Source organism: Nerophis lumbriciformis, linkage group LG03 (assembly GCF_033978685.3).
Source record: "Nerophis lumbriciformis linkage group LG03, RoL_Nlum_v2.1, whole genome shotgun sequence".
Lineage (NCBI taxonomy): Eukaryota > Metazoa > Chordata > Actinopteri > Syngnathiformes > Syngnathidae > Nerophis > Nerophis lumbriciformis.
The window spans coordinates 41561902-41581219 of record NC_084550.2 but is presented as its reverse complement, the minus strand read 5'-3'; the positions used below and the strand labels follow the sequence as shown (position 1 = coordinate 41581219).

At 38.5% G+C, this 19318-nt stretch overlaps 1 protein-coding gene across 2 annotated transcripts in view; it reads right to left on the bottom strand.

Annotated features, from left to right (window-relative positions):
* Positions 1-19318, bottom strand: part of mars1 (methionyl-tRNA synthetase 1) — a 36487-nt gene that overhangs the window by 12982 nt on the left and 4187 nt on the right. For both annotated transcript variants that reach the window (XM_061937752.2, XM_061937753.2), the window contains exons 2-14: positions 18813-18903; positions 14281-14359; positions 13391-13522; positions 12873-12948; positions 9149-9333; positions 8942-9051; positions 8753-8869; positions 8447-8650; positions 6491-6692; positions 6263-6337; positions 6011-6181; positions 5824-5919; positions 34-151 (exon numbers count right to left, since the gene is read on the bottom strand). In XM_061937752.2, coding sequence (XP_061793736.1) covers positions 34-151; positions 5824-5919; positions 6011-6181; positions 6263-6337; positions 6491-6692; positions 8447-8650; positions 8753-8869; positions 8942-9051; positions 9149-9333; positions 12873-12948; positions 13391-13522; positions 14281-14359; positions 18813-18903 — 1656 coding nt within the window. The remainder of the gene's footprint in view (positions 1-33; positions 152-5823; positions 5920-6010; positions 6182-6262; positions 6338-6490; positions 6693-8446; positions 8651-8752; positions 8870-8941; positions 9052-9148; positions 9334-12872; positions 12949-13390; positions 13523-14280; positions 14360-18812; positions 18904-19318) is intronic.

Below are 19318 nucleotides of genomic sequence, written 5' to 3'. Positions count from 1 at the left end.
GTCATAAATAATGAAAAAGCTACAAACGCCTACCAGTGGCAATCAGGTGGTTGACCAGTGTATAGCCATCCTGAGCTCCCAGAAGGGAGCAGGGAAACACCACACTGTGGAACGGCACATTGTCTTTGGCCATGAAATTGTACAGCTCCACCTGGTGGCACACAAACACTGCAACATGAGGATGACATCATATTAGATCATCATGAGATCATCCAGTTCAAAGAGGATTTATCAGCTCTTCCCAGCCCCCACCCAAAGATGAAGCACACACACGCGCACACACAAAGCTCAATCGTGGGGTTTTAGATGGAGAAAGATGAGATGAGTTGATGAGAATGAAGACGATAGCTTTGCTTATTACAGCAAATGTTGGATTTCTTTTTATCTGTAGGACTAAGCTCTTTTAAATCTTTTTATTGAACAAGGAGAAGCGTCAAGCGTGGTATTTCCTGCATGCCAGAAAGTTGTGTAGGATATATCCAGTTTGTATGTAACTTAGATTTTAGTTTTTCGGTGGTTCTCCTGTGTATTGGAAGTCCTTGTATTGAAGTCCAAACACTAACATGGTCAGTCCTTTTAGGATTTTGTGTGATTTTTGTGTGTGATTGTTGTGGCTTAAAGTACTTGATTTCACGACAGCTTTTTACACAAAGTTGCAGCAAAAGATGAGATGTTGGGAGACCATTTGTTTCAGTAATATTGCATCAGGTTGTGATTTTAAAAATTACTTTCAATATTCTAAGTGTGGTCACATCATGTAGTGTATTTGTATTCAAGAGTCTTTTGTATTTTATTTAATCAACATTTATGTATTGAGGACATATTTCACTGGTTAGACCAAACGTGGGCCTCAGGGGCCCAAAATTCCAACCACAGTTTAGATAGCGGGTCAAACATGATTCATTGCACATACAAATGTACATCAAATGACAGCCAGTGAAGTTGTTTTTATGTGGACAGACTTTTTAAAAAACATTTTTATTTAACTCCATTTGTGATGATAGACTTTTTTTTAACACTGGTGTTCATTCTTTTCTGCGTGAATAGTTCTATTTTTCCGACAGTCTGACAGGCCTCGAATTTTAACTTTTTAAGGTCAAGGCAAGTGTTGCCTTAAAGGAGAGCTCATATTTTAGGGCACCAAGGCAAACATTTTCTTTCCAGGCAGGGGCTCCAAAGCATGCTTGCATACATATAAAGTTTTTTTAAATTCATTATTAATATAAACCTGTCAGCTTTTTGTCATTTCATGATTCCTTTATCTCTATGTTTACCTTTTGATAGAGGGAAGTATTTTTTTTAGTTATGTACATGTAGATGATGTATCAGGGCAGATCCATTAAGAGTTTGAGCAGAAATATGTCGGATAGGAATTAACTACACACAATAAAACAATAACAAAATGATGTGTCAAATGGTTTTGAAAGTAATACCTTTGTGACATGAAAACAAAAAAAGTAAAAAGAAACATGGTGTTTACTTATTGATATCAAAATAAAACACAAAGCAGGTTGGCTAATGGAGATGAAGTCTAGCAAACAAGATGTGCTCTTCTCTAACGCCCTCTTGTGGTTCAGTACAACAGTTTGGCCAACAACAAAAAATCAGGAGTGACAGCGTGTTTCCTCACCTCATTAGCTGATGGACGCTGTATTGTCAAAACGAAAGTAACATCATATAGTTTTTCTCCTTCGCTGTATACTTTTAGTGTGGGGAAAAGTGTCTCCAATATTGTCCACACTTGTCTCCATCTAACAGCAGTGCGCTCTTAAACACATGGCGAAAGCGAGGGAAAATGACTGTAGCGTCCAGGAATGTGTTTGTCATTGTTGTTTAGTGTGGTCTCACTATGTAGCACAGATTTATGACAGTGTTGGCGTTGTTCATACGGCCACCCTTAGTGTGACATGTAGGTCTGTTGAGTACCGTATTTTCCGCACTATAAGGCGCACCTAAAAACCACAAATTTTCTCAAAAGCTGACAGTGCGCCTTATAACCCGGTGCGCTTTATATATGGATAAATATTAAGATTCATTTTCATAAAGTTTAGGTCTCGCAACTACGGTAAACAGCCGCCATCTTTTTTCCCCGTAGAAGAAGCGCGCGGTGCATGCTGGGATATGTGACGTTTCATTTCCATTTGTGTGTTTATGTAAAGACCCCAAAATGGCTCCTATTAAGTGTGTTGTCTGTCTAATTATAAATAATGCAGACGAGGCGTGTTAACTGAGTTCTCAACGTTTACTCACAGCGTGCTAACTGCCAGCATACAACGCTTCTCAGGGCTACCGCGCATGCTCGTAACTATCGTTGCATGCTGGGTAGTGTAGTTGTTATATTTGCTAGCTCATAACAGCACATTGAGAGACACGCTTACGCGCTTAATTCAATACTCGCCGTCATTCCGGGTGGATTGACAAAAGACCTCCAGCCGCTAGATATTGGTGTCAACAGGGCATTCGAAGCTAGACTGCTAACTGCGTGGGAACAGTGGACGACGAAGAAGCGCGCGGTGCATGCTGGGATATGTGACGTTTCATTTCCATTTGTGTGTTTATGTAAAGACCCCAAAATGGCTCCTATTAAGTGTGTTGTCTGTCTCATTATAAATAATGCAGACGAGGCGTGTTAACTGAGTTCTCAACGTTTACTCGCAGCGTGCTCATAACCACATTCTAACTCCCAGCATACAACAACGCTTCTCAGGGCTACCGCGCATGCTCGTAACTATCGTTGCATGCTGGGTAGTGTAGTTGTTATATTTGCTAGCTCATAACAGCACATTGAGAGACACGCTTACGCGCTTAATTCAATACTCGCCGTCATTCCGGGTGGATTGACAAAAGACCTCCAGCCGCTAGATATTGGTGTCAACAGGGCATTCGAAGCTAGACTGCTAACTGCGTGGGAACAGTGGACGACAGAAGGCGAACACACCTTCACTAAGACGAGGAGGCAGCGCCAGACGACGCCAACATCTGCCAGTGGATCGTAAATTTGCCCAACTTTTCACTTCGGACACCGAAGACGAAGGATTTACGAATGAAGAATAACTTCAGAAAGTGAGCGCTATGTTTATTTTGTGTGTTGTGACATTAACGTTCGAGCAACATTATGTTGCTATTGCTCTGCACTATTTTGAATTTTACTATGTTTGTGATTGCACATTTGCGTACATTTTGGGAGTGAACAGAGTTGTTAGAACGCTGGTTTTTAATATATTATTAAAGTTTGACTGACCTATCTGACTGTTTTTTTGACATTCCCTTTAGCGCAGCGTAGGCGCGGCTTATAGTCCGGGGCGGCTTATTGGTGGACAAAGTTATGAAATATGCCATTCATTGAAGGTGCGGCTAATAATCCGGTGCGCCTTATAGTGCGGAAAATACGGTAAGTATACTCCGAGGGTGTACCCCTTGAGCGAGATTAACGGTGTTACTACGCCATGATTAGGAAGCCAAGCGACGACGGTGCGCATGTGTCTGACTTTGTGTTGTTTAAAATAAATTAATGATTGTAGGGTTATCGGAAATTTATAAAGGAGACGGTGTTACTAACCGTCCGGAATTTTATTTTTATTTAACATTATGCCGTTGACCATTATATCCCTTGTCCATTAGCTAATAAAACATCAAGGGCGGTCACGACAAGGTGTTGCCGCAAATGTTGGTAAATTTTTAGGGCATTACGGCAAATGAGAGGGCGGTCACGGCAATTGCCGCGGTTGCCGTGGTTAAATTCTAGCCCTGGTCTGAGAGTCCATAAATATGTCGTGACACGGACTGAGTGTGGGGAAAATAGGAGGAGGAAAGCAAAGGGGGGAGGGACTATAGATACTATGGAAGACAGCCGCTTTTATGTGCACCTCGATACGGCTGTGGTTGCTCATTTAAATAAAGTTTTTGTTGCTCAACCATCACATTGTCATCCGGGCAAAAGGCACACAATTTTATATACACACAAAACCTCAAAATCCGGGAAGGTTTGTAACTTCTGTGGTGATGTTGGTATACAGGGCCGATTTCCTAGAGTCTTCTGCAGAATCCAGAAGAGCTGACAAGTTTGAGAAGCAAACGTTTCCCACCATGCCTTGTTGATTTCACAACTATCACTATGTATTCATGCACGGAAGTCTCTAATACATTAAGTGGTGTATTCATGTACAATTACACATGTACAACTTTTGTTAATGTGACACCTTTAGTATGAATGGTTAGTGCAATGCATCATATAATTACCACTGTGGCCTCCAGTGTTATGTATTACATAAAATGTGAATGAGATTATGTTAATGTTGATGGTATGTAGAGGTTTTTATTGAATAAAATTCCCCATGTGGGCCAGATGCATGTTGATTTTCTTATGGTCCCGCAGGCTGGGCTGGAAGTTTGACATATGTGGGAGAGAAGGGTGACGTGTGTTTGAGCGCTGCTCAGGGACAAATAAAATTGGTGAAAATGACAGTGATTGTCCAAAATGTGCCGTAATTGGAGTTGGTGTTGAAATTGCAAAGCCACTCATAATTCATAGGTATTGAGTTAAAGCGAAATTGCATTCACAATCCCTATCTAGGACAAAAATAAATTTTTCTTTTTTTATGCATTCTAACTTGTAATATAACACAAGTAGAAGGTGGCTAACAATTCAGCTAACGGGAGTACACAATTGCGCCCATAAAGACCTCTAAATAACAATATTTCATTTACATCTTGTGACCTGAATATTAACCAAGTATTAGCAGTACTGTTACCGGTATAATAAGTGCTAATGCAGACAATCTATTGTTAGCTGTGCATTGATTAGAGAACTAACTGGCTCATGCTGTTATATTGACACATTGAGCCGGTGCGTTGCTGCATCGCCTCTAAATTGGTGAAAGTTGATTCTAGAAATCATGCCTCTCACATGGATAGTGGAAGGATGTGGTCATAACCCGAGAAGTTGGTCAACTTTGACAGACACATTAAGACGCTTGTTTGCGGCAACTTTTTTTTTTTTAACCTTTCTTGGGAATTATGATGAATTCTTAATTCTTAACGGTAGGTTATGAACATCTCATCAGTCGCCATCCCAGGGAGAGCAGACATTGTATAGTAAGTGATTGTTTTATTATGTCAGCACTTAGCAATACTGCTACATGATGCTGAGGTTTTCACTAAAGCTGGATTGGTTTAGCACATAGCTTCTAAAACTTGTTGCTTATCCTCCTTATATTCAGGCTCAAAAATTAGTGTTTCTGGATCATAATATGTCCCGAAGTAGTCTTTGTTGTCTCTCACAAAGTATGCCGCGAGTAGTAGGTTTGTTCTTGTTGAAAGGTAAAGCAAACGCTGTGATGCGTCTGTTAAATTAATATGCCGCCATATGCCTAAAATGACCAAAACACGTAAATATCACATTAATGTGCCTGGTACCACATTACATTACATTACATATATACTTAAAGCGTATATACAAAACATTAATGGAGGTTTTTTTAGAGCAATTTATAGGCGGAATAGAGTGATTCCCGTTGGCTCCGCTTTAAGCTGACTTTTGCCAATGTATATTTACGTTGTTTCTTGTCATACATTAGTAATTGTGAATGATAGGCAAAATTCCAAAAAGAGTGCATTTCCCTTTTAATTTGCATCAATTGGCACAATAGTAACATTGCAAAAATCCTTTAGGGTGTGTTATTTAGGACACTAAGTGCAGAGCTTGTTGATACAAAACTTTTATACTCTGTGTATTTACACCTACCGGTACTTATAAAAAGGTAAACCCGGAGTGTATTAACATGTTTGTAAAAAAGAAATGTGAGCATTCATTATAGACAGTACCTGATCTGGATTCTTCCACCACATTTCCCATTTGTCAGTGTAGTTGGCAGTGATGGAAAGATAACCGATAGGGGCATCAAACCACACATAGAACACCTGAAGAGGCAACAAGAGGGTCCTCAGTTATAAGAGCCAAAACTGTGTGCCACTGTACTAGTGTTTGTAAACTAGCTAGGCAAAAGCAGACCTTTTCTTTGAAGTCAGGGTGAGGTACCGGCGTTCCCCATTTCAGGTCTCTAGTGATGCAGCGTGGTTTCAGTCCATCTCTTAGCCAGGAGTGAGTGATCTGTTTGGCATTGGAGGTCCAGTCTCCGGTGCTGGTGGACTTCTCTAGCCACTGCTCCAGCTGAGCCTCTAACTAGAATGGAGATGATGGAAATACAGACAAACTGTAGCTGGGGGTCAAAGCTCAATACAAAAATGGGAGTACAACTTGTACTTTTGGCAGATCCAGGAAAAGATGTTTGGAGGAACAGATGACTGGAGTCTGACTGCAGACTTTGCAGTGAGGTGCCTTAAGGGGACAGACAGATATTACAGATTTACTCATTTATTACAGACATGCCGAAATAACAACTGGTAACTTTAACTTGATCATATTAGTGTGGATAGTTGGTTGTCTATTATCAACTATGTTGTTGTCAACGTTTCAACATAAAGTGCCCACCTTGAGTTCCACTGCATTGATGAGCCGCCCACACTTGTCACACTGGTCACCACGGGCGTCTGGGTAGTTGCAGTGGGGGCAAGTGCCTTCAACAAAGCGGTCAGCCAGAAAACGCTGACAGCTCTCGCAACGGAGCTGCTCCACCGTGTCTTCCAATAGGAAGCCGTTCTCGTGGAGCCTCCAGAAAATGTTCTGTGATATCCTGAGTGGAACAGAAAAAACACACAATTCAGAAAACACTGCACCTACGTCAAAAGATTGTATTATTCGAAGATGAAAATAATTGATGATGGTTGGCTCTAAAGACCTCAAAGCAAAGAACATTAATACACGTCAACTTAAACTGGTGCCTGATGCCTTTTGAGTGGCACAAAGCTTGTAATATAAAACCCTCAAATATTATCTGTTTGGTATTGTTAGAGCAGATCAATGTCTCCTCTGCTCTAAAGAAGAGTGTTTTATATTTTGTCCACAATGTCCCATTTAGTGTAGAAAGTACCTCAGCTTCAGTTAGTTGAATGTGATTATAGTAACTTGGAAAAAATATTTGTATTCTGCTCTGAGACTAAGAGCTATTAAGCAGATTTTATAGCTGAGAGGACCAGACGTTCACATCAGGATCCTGCATGAGATTACAATAATCTTACGTTACATAATGTGAATAATCGTGTAAAACGTGTTTGCCTTTTCAGATATAAACCAAGCAGCGTCAAAAGGGCATACCACTCAGGCCCCCAATGTGTTGTGATCAACGTGTGACCTCTTTGTTTAACATTGTCCTCAACATTACTGAAAATACCATACGGACCCAAATTTAAAAACTATTTTCAAGACCCGCTTCTGGAAAAAAGACCAAATCTGAAATAATTTCTCCCTTAAAGAAATATCTTTAATGCTAGTGAAACAAACTGGTAGATAGCTGGACAGTTGTTTGACTACTCTGCTACATTGTTTACCATTGTAACAAAATTAGCACAATAATTCCTTCTCTGTTGACTAACTTGCCAACAACCTATGAGAATCTTTTCGAGCAGGTCACCGGTGTGTGACAGGAAGAAAGCTCTGACTTGTTGCTCTGACTTGTTGGTCAGCATCTATACATTTACATGCCTTACCAACAGCAATTGCACTAAGACTGTAAGTGAAGCTCAGCGTCCGCTAAAATGTAAAAAAACAAAATACAAGTCGTCAATTATTTACTTTTGTTTACATTTCATTGACTAAATATGCGCTAAAATGCGCTTAATGTTTGTTTAGAATCAGTTACTTATTTTTTCTCACTCATTGTGGTTGCGTCAAGAGTTCATCAAACAAAGTTGAAGCCAAGTGTCCACTGACTTAAATTGGGGAGCATTGAGTGGGTGGTTCCACTGCAGTCAAACTAGACAATCATTGGATAAATGCTCGCCTTTGTCACGCCCATTGGACACCGAGCGTCCCTGGAAGTATATGGAAAGTGGGCTTGGACGCTGAGCATTCGCATGATAATTGGATGATCTGTCTGAGGCTGAATCTCTTCTTGTTTGAGAGCAAAATGAGCGAATCAGCGTCTTGAAATATAAACCAAAATATTTTAAAAGTTTTTTTCCTTCAGCCCAAGTGCGGCTGGGATAGACTGCAGCCCCCCTGCAACTCCTAGAGGGACTAGCGGTAGAAAATTGATGGATCGATGGTGTTTCGAGTTGATATGGAGAATGTAGCAATCATTTATGTGATGTATTCTTGTAAAATCTAAGATATTTAATCGGTTATTGAAGACTGTACTCATGTTTAGAGAGTAGCTGATAAATAGCTTCCCCGACTTGAAAGACCATCAGGTGCCAATGTGCCGCACATTTAACAACCTATTTTTTTCTGAGTTTTTTCCAAGGCAAAAACAGTCTTGTATGTATGTGGATCAGTATGGTATTTGATTCTAGAAAGACTAATTCACGACTGTTCTCTTTTTAAACCTACTCCGTCTGCTTCTCTGTGGTGGTCCTTCCAAAGAAGTCAAAGTCTATCTGGAACCACTCGTAGATGCTGGCATGAATGGCATGGTACTTGTCGCAGATCTGCTGCGGCGACAGGCCTTCTTCTCTGGCTTTGTTTTCCGTGGCGGTGCCATACTCGTCTGTGCCACACACAAACAACATGTTCCAGCCTCGCATACGGCCGTACCTTAAGAGAAAGCCATTTAAAACATTAAATAGGTATGCCATTTTGTGGTCTAAGTACACAGCAAGAACCCTTTCTCTATGAAATTTCCAATTCGTAGTGCACCTGGAGAAGACGTCAGCGCTGAGGACACAGCCAATGATGTTTCCCAAGTGGGGCACATTGTTAACGTAGGGCAAGGCACTCGTCAACAGGATATTTCGCTGGCCCTTCTGTGGCAGACTGAAGGGAAATAAACCGGCATAGATGTAAGAAGGAAGGAGTCTTTTCAGTACAAGAAATGTAATCACGTACATAGGGTGCACTCTGTCTGTAGTTGACTGACAGACGTTTAAATGTTTGCTCCATGTCATAGCAGCCGCCTCCATCTCTTCTTGTGACACCACACGCTCTCCTTCGTCATCCTAAATAACCATGAGGAAAAAGACAAGACATTTATCAATAATCAACACTTTGTGTTCAAACGTTCAAACAAAGTTATTGTGATTATCTGGCAGATACCTCAGCAGTCCTGCTGTTGCATGGCTGTGTGCCTCTGCACTGGCCGCTCTGAGGGGCAGGCTGCCTCTGCATGAAACTCCTCATAGCCAGCAGGCCTTTTCCCTGCAGCACTTTGTGGGCTGCTGACAAGCAGGCCTTTGAGGCAGCCACACGGTCAAACCAAACCCTCACAGACTTGTGTTCACCTAAAAAAATGGACAAATATCATGTTTACTAAAAGTAGGGTGAAAACCATGGCAAGGACAGACAAGTGTCACCTGTGCACTGCAAAAACTGAAATCTAATTAAGATTAAATATCTCAAGTAAGGGTGATATTTGCTTATTTTTTGTCTGATAAGATAATTCTTCTCACTAAGCAGATTTTATGTTAGAGTGTTTTACTTGTTTTAAGTGTTTTGGTCCTAAATGATCTCAGTAAGATATTACAGCTTGTTGCTGAGATTTGATGACCTATATTGAGTAAAACATGCAATATCAAGTGTTGCAAAGCTGTGTCATCAACACTCACAAGAATAAAACTGCTTTTTCAAAGTAAGAATTTCTTATTTCAAGCATGAACAAAAAAATCATGACTTTGACACAATTGTGTCTCATAATTAAAACAGATGACAGCCAAATGGACTTTGCTTTTATTTTCAATGAAACAGGAGAAAATACGTACTCATATAGAAGTACAGTTGGCACAGTACAGTAAACGGACAGTACATATTTAAACATTTAACATGTGATATTTCAAACTATTTTGAACAGAAATAGTTAATGCACATTCAGGTAAATTCTTCAAAATTACAATAGAAAAAAATTTGGCTGGGGGCCGGGCTGTAATAAATATATAAATATATATATATATATATATATATATATACATATATATATATATATTCCTCGCGCACTAATTGACTGAAAGAGCACGCACTTGGCGCGATGATGTCGTGTTATCGATGGGAAAATGCATTTTTAGACAATATGATTTGCCTGAGCGGCTAGGAGACCCCGAGAGTAACAAGCGGTTGCCTTGTTGCCTTTCCATTAAGAAAAATAAACTAGTTTTTAGTACAAGTTTGCTGGTTTCAAAAAATGTTATGCCAAGCGCATATCATTATGTCAAGATAATGGCACTTGCATTTACTTATTTTAAGAATATTTTTCAACATATTGCGAAAAAATATCTCATATTATTTTTTTCTATCAAGAAAAGTGCACTTTTTATTAGTGAGAATATACTTATTTTAAGGTATTTTTTGGTTCATTGAGGTTAGCTAATTTTACTTGTTTTGAAAAGTCTTGACAAGCCAAATTTTCTTGTTCTATTGGCAGATAATTTTCCTTAGTTCAAGTAAAATACCCCTAATTTTTGTATTTTTTTTTCTTGTTTTTGAACACTGACTTTTTGCAGTGTGGATAGAGATGGGTACCGAAGTCAGTATGTTTACAGGTACCAACCAAATTTTGTGGGTACTAAAATGTACTGATTCACGTAAAATCAACCAGTACCATATTTGAACGTGACGTCAGGTCCAGGTGCAGACTTGGCACCGGCTCAAGCACTCATTGGGCAAACAGACTTATTCGTGGAAAGTGTTCTAAAGTAGTTCTCCACTTTACAAAAAGAGCGCGCTTGGTGCCAATTTACTACATTGGATCAGTCATGATGCTACTAATTAGCACTAGCAATTTTTCATGGCAATTTCAACGCCTTCAAATGTAATAATCAAAATTACAACTAAGATGCACATTACAATCAAACACCTGGTGTTTAATAATAAATACAATACTTACAGTATAAACACTTTATAAAATCAACAAAAGACAAGACGGACTTATCAGTTAAGTGTTAAAAGGGAGATGCACGTTTTGGATTTTTGCCAATTATTCACAATACCAATGTAAGACAGGAGCACATCTTTCTTTTCTTATGCATTCTAATTTATGCAAGTACAAGGTAGCTAACAATGCAGCTAATGGGTGTACACTATTGCGCCCATAAAACCCTCTAAAATATCCCAAAACTGCCAACAATACTCCATTTACATGTCATGACCTGAATATTAACCAAATATTAGCGATATTGCTATTAAAAGTGCTAACGCACAGGAGCCACTTTTAGCAACGCTGTAATCACAGAGGTAACTTAGCCGATGAGCTCTGAGTTTGTAAAAGTTAATTCTAGATTATAAATCAAGCATCTCATTTGTATAGTCGAAGTTGATGGCCATAAACTAAGTTGAATGTCAAATTTAACCAACCTTTCAGACCCGGAGAAGGCTAAAAGGACACAAAGACACTTGTTTGCGCCCAACTATTTTTTTTAACCTGTGTGGGGATTATGATAAATTATTCATCCAAACAAAAAAACATCAGTCGGCATCCCAGCGAGAACAGACATTGTACAGTAAGTGAATATGTCATTATGTTCGTAGTTTCTACATCTTGCTTAGCATTTAGCAATAACGCTACTTGCTGAATCTGTTTACCACACAGCTTCTGACACTTGAAGTTCATCCTCCTTAAGTTCAAACTAAAAAAAATATAAGGTTCTGGATCATCAGTTGTCCCAAAGTAGTTGTTGTTGTCGCTCATCAAGTCCATAATGATTAATGGTAGTTCTTGTTTTTATAGGAAATAACACATTTTGTGATGAGTCTGTAAAAATTATTCGCAGCCTTGTGTTTAAAATGAGCAAAATATGTGAATATTACATGTTATCATGAATGTGCCTGATACTACATTACATATATACTTATAGAGTGTATATTAAACGATGTTGGAGGTTTTTTGATGTTTCCCAAGGTACTGAATCCCATTCCATTCATTCTTAGCTTTTATTTACTAGTTAGAATGCACAAAAAAAGAAAAACGTATGTGCTCTTGTCTCACATTAGAATTGTGAATGACAGAAACTTTAAAAAAAAGTGCAGTTCCCCTTTAAATGTTAAGAAAAAAACTAATTTTAGTATCAGACAAATAACATTTACTTTATTACCACATGGATACACACAAAAGTACATCAAATTGGTACCATTGAGTACAGTTATCAATACCCTGGTACTGGGAGTTGGTACCGTATTGGTTGAAATGTGAAAGGTACCCATCCCTACATACACAGAGACAATGGGTGATTTTTGATTAACTTTATCATAGGGGAATATATGAGTTAAATGCACTAATTTTACATTAGTAGATCAAGGTGGAGAGAATTGTGACTATATAAGAAAAGTAAAGCATTTACAATCGGATCTGATAATATACATTAAGCATCTGATCATGTTAAGTAACATTTTCAGTGTTCAATTCATCCATCCATCCATCTTCTACTGCTTGACCCTCTCGGTGTTGTTGGGGGCTGGAGCCTATCCCAGCTGCATTCGGGCAGAAGGCGGGATACACCCTGGACAAGTAACCACCTCATCACAGGGCCAACACAGATAGACAGACAACCTTCACACTAACACGAGGGCCAATTTAGTGTTGCCTATCAACCGATGCATGTGGGAGAAACCCGGAGTTTAAAAATGCCAAATCAGCAATCTAGATCCGATCCGGATTAAACTTGGTTTGACATTACAATGTCTGACATTGCAGACAGGTAAATTGGATTCGACAGAGGATTTATGAAACTGTAGAAAAATCCAGCTTCATACATAAACAAACCGTACAAAATCATGCACACTTGAGAACAAACGTAGTGTTGGTAACTACACAGAAAATTAGTTTACTTCTTACCTATATCTAGAGATGATTCAGATAAAATCGGATGCAGTGCAGCCCACAAAACAAAATCACCAACTGAAGGAACATCCTGAAACCAACAAAACAAGACCAAATGCATTAAAAGCACACAGTACTATATCACATTGAAGTATTTACCACAATATGTAGCAAAAATATGTAGACTAAGTACCGTATGCCTTTTCCCCTCATATTGACCAAGCACTACATAGAGTAACAGGCATTTATTAGGAGAGAAGGATGACTTGTACTGCTGTAATGCAATTTTAAAAGGTTGTTTTATAACATTAAACAATATAGAAGACAAACAATATATGAGGATGCATGTTGTTTGTTTACTTTTGGACAAGGATTATGTCCATACATTATATCCACCTGACTTTTTATCCCAGTGGAAATGAGTGTTTAATAGAGGAACTTGTTTATTCAAGTGAAGTAAACAACTGGCAATATAAAGTCACTATTTGAAGAAATATGACAACAGGCTAACAGGAGGATGTTATTGCTTGTACCCCAGTTAAGTAAGGTGTGGCGGCCTTATTCAAGCTTTGGTCCAAGTAGCTGAGAGGTCCCATGAGGACCTTGGGAGCCTCAGATTCTTTTCCCTGAAGCACTGCCATGTACAGGGTCTGTAGAAGAGCAGGCTGCACAAATAAGACAACAATTAGAACAAATGGTGTTTGAAAAAAGTTACTCCTAAAATTATTATTATTTAATTTGATGTAGATCCCCTCTGGCAACACGAAGAAGCACAGTAAGAGGATTTAGGGTCAGTGACATGATTTATTTAATTTTCCAATAATGCAATCAATTCATGCCCTATTTAATTGTACTATTTAAAATCTATATATATATATGGCGCAGTGGGAGAGTGGCCGTGCGCAACCCGAGGGTCCCTGGTTCAATCCCCACCTAGTACCAACCTCGTCATGTCCTGAGCAAGACACTTCACCCTTGCTCCTGATGGGTGCTGGTTAGCGCCTTGCATGGCAGCTCCCTCCATCAGTGTGTGAATGGGTAAATGTGGAAGTAGTGTCAAAGCGCTTTGAGTACCTTGAAGGTAGAAAAGCGCTATACAAGTACAACCCATTTATTTATTTATCATTATTTATATATATATATATATATATATATATATATATATATATATATATATATATATATATATATATATATATATATATATATATATTTATTTATTTAGAACATGCTCTAAATAAACCCAAACCACAAACCTTAATAACTAAATTGAAGTCATGTGTCTATTAGTCATTGACAATTGGGAGAATGTGCATGCAGTAAAGACCTTTTGCGACTTTAAGGTTTATTGTGAGTAGCAGCAAATAAATAAATCTGGTCTATGTCTGTTTTTCTTTAATAGATCCATTGTTATAATTCTTACTTGGAGATTTGTGGCCTCCCATTCCAGCCACTGATCGCAAAGCTCATTGCACTCCTGTCCGCTCACTTCAAACATGTACCTAGGAGGCAGAAAACAAAACCAAACCTGATGATGGCGCCCACAAACATTTCCCTTGCAGATAAAATGTGTGTTATAAGTTGGTACGGGTACTAAATTCAATACTTTTATAGATACCGACCGAATTCTGTCTGTACTACCGGGTATCGATTTAAACCTATTTCAATACTTTTGTTGCATGTGGCGCTACGTGTCGTTGTCGACTCGGCGCCGGCTCAAGCACAACTCAAGCCGCACTCAGAGCTGATGAGCCAAACAGCCTCTCGGTAATGTTACAATTTTCCACTCAAACAATGCAAGCATGACGGACACAAAGCACTCGAAAGTACAGTAAGGCTCCACACTTCAGAGTGTGCTAGCTCAATACTAATTTACATTGACTGTGTCATATACTTGCTATTAGTTAGCATTTGCGATTTTACATGGCGATTTCAACACCTCCAAATTTGGTAATGAAAACTACAATTAAGGTGTACGTTACAATCAAACAGCTGTTGTGTAATAAATACAAAATTTAGTTTAAAAACTAGAGAGGTGTTTCGGGCACGTTTGACCGGTAGGACGCCACGGGGAAGACCCAGGACACGTTGGGAAGACTATGTTATATATAACCCCAATCCTTGAGAGTTTGCACTGGCTCCCTGTTCATTTTAGAATTGATTTTAAAACCTTACTGTTTGTTTTTAAAGCTTTACATGGACTGGCACCTCAGTATATCTCGGACCTCATCCAAACTTAAAACCCTGCGTGCGCTCTGAGGTCCGAGAGCCAGCTCCAGCTCGTGGTGTCCAAGACGAGACTTAAAACCAGGGGAGACAGGGCCTTCTCTGTGGTCGGCCCTAAGCTCTGGAACACTCTGCCCCTCCATATTCGAACTGCTCCCACAGTGGAGTGTTTTAAGTCTCGTCTTAAGACCCACTTTTATTCTCTGGCTTTTAACACTACGTGAGTTGTGTGGTCCTCTGTGTTTTTAAAATTTTGATTTCTATTAACTGTTTTAATTGGTTTTACCCTTTGAAATTGTTTTTAATCATATTTATTTTATATTGTTTTGAATTGTGTTTAATATTGTTGTGCAGCACTTTGGAAACATTTTGTTGTTTAAATGTGCTATATAAATAAAGTGGATTGGATTGGATTGGATGTCTCCTGGCTGGCCTGGGAATGCCTCGGGATCCCCCGGGAGGAGCTGGACAAAGTGGCTGGGGAGAGGAAAGTCTGGGCTTCCCTGCTTAGGCTGCTGCCCCCGCAACCCAACCTCGGATAAGCGGAAGAAGATGGATGGATGGATGGATAGATGGAGTTTAAAAACTTTAGGGCTCAACAAAAGACTAAACTGGCACATTCAATTTAACAGCAAAGATTACTTCCTGACTCGGCAACACACAGTCCAAACACTATTGGCATCTAACGTCTTGGAATTGCAACTGCATGAAAAATCTACTTGACAATACTTGCAAATGAGACTCAGAAATGTAGTAAAAAAACAAGATATAACAACTGGACAGCACAGTTATAAGTTCAGAGTTGAATGCTAAATAAAAATAGAGATTTTTATTATTACACAATCTACATTTATAAACACATGAACACTTACAAAAGAACCAACACTTTCTACCGATTAGTACTGGTATCGATTCACAGGTACCGGGAATTAGTACCATGTAACAGCTTCTTCCCTCAGGCCGTAAGACTCTTGAACGCATCATAATTAAATTATCCCCTCAACTCCCCCCAAAATGGATTAACTCGCTGGAATATAAAAGACAATATAACATACATCCATAAACGTGGACGCATGTGAAAAAGTGCAATATATTTATCTGTACAGTAATCTATTTATTTATTTATTTATTTATTTATATATATATATATATATATATATATATATATATATATATATATATATATATATTATTTATATATATTTATTTATTTATATATGCACCTTATTGCTTTTTTATCCTGCACTACCATGAGCTTATGTAACGGAATTTCGTTTTCTTATCTGTGCTGTAAAGTTCAAATTTGAATGACAATAAAAAGGAAGTCTAAGTCAGTCCAGATTTGAAAGGTACCCATCCCTAGTTATAAATCTTACCTAAGGCTGCCGCATGCTGAAAAATATCGAGTCACGTTACAATTTAGGTTTTTATTTATAACGATTATGAATTGATTTTAGAAGGCGACAGCGTGGCTCAGATAGTAGAGCTGCTGTCCCAGCCACTAAAGGGTTCCAGGTTCAACTCCTGTTTCCGTCATTCTAGTCACAGCCATTGTGTTCTTGGGCAAGACACTTTACCCACCTTTCTCCCAGTGCTGCGCACACTGGTGTATGACTGGGAATTAATGTTTGGTGGCGGCCGGAGAGGCCGTAGGAGCAAATTGGCAAGCGCGCTTCCGTCAGTCTACCCCAGGGCATCTGCGGCTACAAATATAGCTTACCATCTTCAGTGTGTGAATGTGGAATGAATAAGTGATGGGTTCCCAGTTCTCTGTGAAGCGCTTTGAGTGTCTAGAAAAGCTCTGCATATCTAATCCATTATCAGGGCTCAAATTTTACCGCGGCAACTACGGCAAGTGCTGCGACCGCCCTCGTCTTTCGGCATAATGCCCAAAAAATTGACCAACATTTGCGACATGTTCATGCTGTGACCGCCTTTGACTTTTTACTTGTTAATGGACGAGGAATGTAACAGTAAACGGTCAAATGATAATTTGCGATAGTTAGTAATACAGTTTAATTTTTTAATTACCGAAAAACCGTGATTTTTAATGCATTTTCGGCAACACAAAGTCAGGCGCATGCGCACAAGCAGTGTTTGGCTGGATAATCATGGCGGACCAACTACACGGACTTTGCTGCGGAGATTTCCCCTCGGAGTAAACGGCGCCAAGCGCTTGTTTTAACATCATTTTCCCTTGCTTCCCGCCGTGCGTTTAAGGGCGCAATGCTGTGTTTAGATGGAGACAGGTGTGGACAATATTGAAGACACTTGTCCCCACACTTAAAGTAAACAGCGAAGGAGAAAACTATTTGATGTTTTGCAGCAGGCGATGTGTCGTGAACGTTGTCACAACTTGTTTATAAAGTCTTTACTTTGTTTACTGGGATGTTCACTCCTCCTTTATTTAACTGCAAACTGTATCAGTGTTCAAATAACATAAATACTGACTAAAATGTTATGTCATCTGATCAAATTGAACGCAGGCCGTGAATATTGTTTATTCGATGTGAGAGGGATCACTCCTGTTTTTTTGTTGTTGGCCAAACTGTTGTACTGAAACACTAGGAGGCGTTGGAGAAGAACAAAGCTTCATTAGCCAAACTGCTTTGTGTTTTATTTTGATATCAAAAAGTAAACACCAGGTTTTTTTTTTACATTACTTGTGGGTTTTTTTATGTCACGAAGGTGTTACTTCAAAAATAATTTATGTGACACATCATTTTGTTAATGTTTTATTGCGTATAGTTGATTACTATATGACATTTCTGCTCAAACTCTTAATGTATCTGTCCCGATACAGCATCTACATATAAATGTACATCACTTAAAAAAATTTAATAAATAAAAACTCTCTCTATCAAAATGTAAAAATAGAGCATCATGTCATGACAAAAAGCTGACAAGATGATGTTATTAAAGAATTAAAAAAACCTCATATGTGTTTATAAATATATGGATAACGTTTATCTATAGTCTTTTTACTAAACATTACAAATGACATGATGGTATTACGTTTACACCTCAACACTGCTTTACCTAACAATCAGTAATCATGGTTTTAATATTGATAACAATAATCTTAACTATTACTTTGGCCATAATTGGCAGCTCTAGATCTCATACATGAACACTATTTTTAATCTAAAATATATATATATATATATATATACACATTGCCTCGAAAGAAAATAATGTTTGCCTTGGTGCCCTTCGAACTTGCCTTGGTTCCCTAACATATGAGCCCTCCTTTAAAGGGGACACTTGCCTTGACCTTAAAAAGTTCAAATTCAAGACCTGCATTATTATTATAATATTCAAAAATCGATTAAAAAAAAACAACACTTTAAGAATCAATTTTTAAAAATCATTTTTTTGGCCATCTCTGCGCTTACTCACTGCGTGTATAAATCACACGTAAGTAGCTAAAAGGAGATTTTGTGACCCTGAGCTGTTTTAAAAAGGTTTATTTTTACATTTTTATACAAAGTAATACATTGAAAGAATTGTGTGAAAACGAGAATCAATTCAGAATTTAATTGTGTCAGGAATTTAAATTGAATCAAATCTCCAGTTGTTGTAGGATTTACAACCTTACTGTCTATAGTGGCCACCTATCTATAGTGGCCACTTTCGGCGGGCAGGTTTGACTGTATCGACATACACATTCATGCGTTTGCAATATGAATACATCCAATGACTACACAGAGAGAACTATTGATCACTGACCGGCATATGGCATTGGGGCTGAAAAGATGCTCTCCATTAGGGAGGAGCAGCGCTGGCAAAGATGGGCGGCTCAGGAAGGGCACAGGTTTGTCTGAAAAATCAAAGAAACCACAAATATAGAGTTCACTAAGTGAGTTTGTCAAAATGAAACACATCCTCAAGAAGGGTCAATAAAAAGTGATTAATTTCAACACAGCCGGGGCAAAGATTGAATTCAATAAATCCAGTTAGGATAGGTGACTTATGAAAGGTGTTTCCAGTTTCATTTTGATGTCTTTTTATGATACTTTTATTAAAAACACAAAGGTCTCTAAGCTAGAAGTCATAAATATAATGTCATAAAGATGATCAAGATAAAAAAATTCACTGTACTGACACGAATATGAGGTTATGTATATATATATATATATATATATATATATATATATATATTTTTTTTAAAGAAGGTCTTGTGTTATCGCTATACATATAAACAGGTAGCACCAAATGACTTCTCTCAAAGCAAA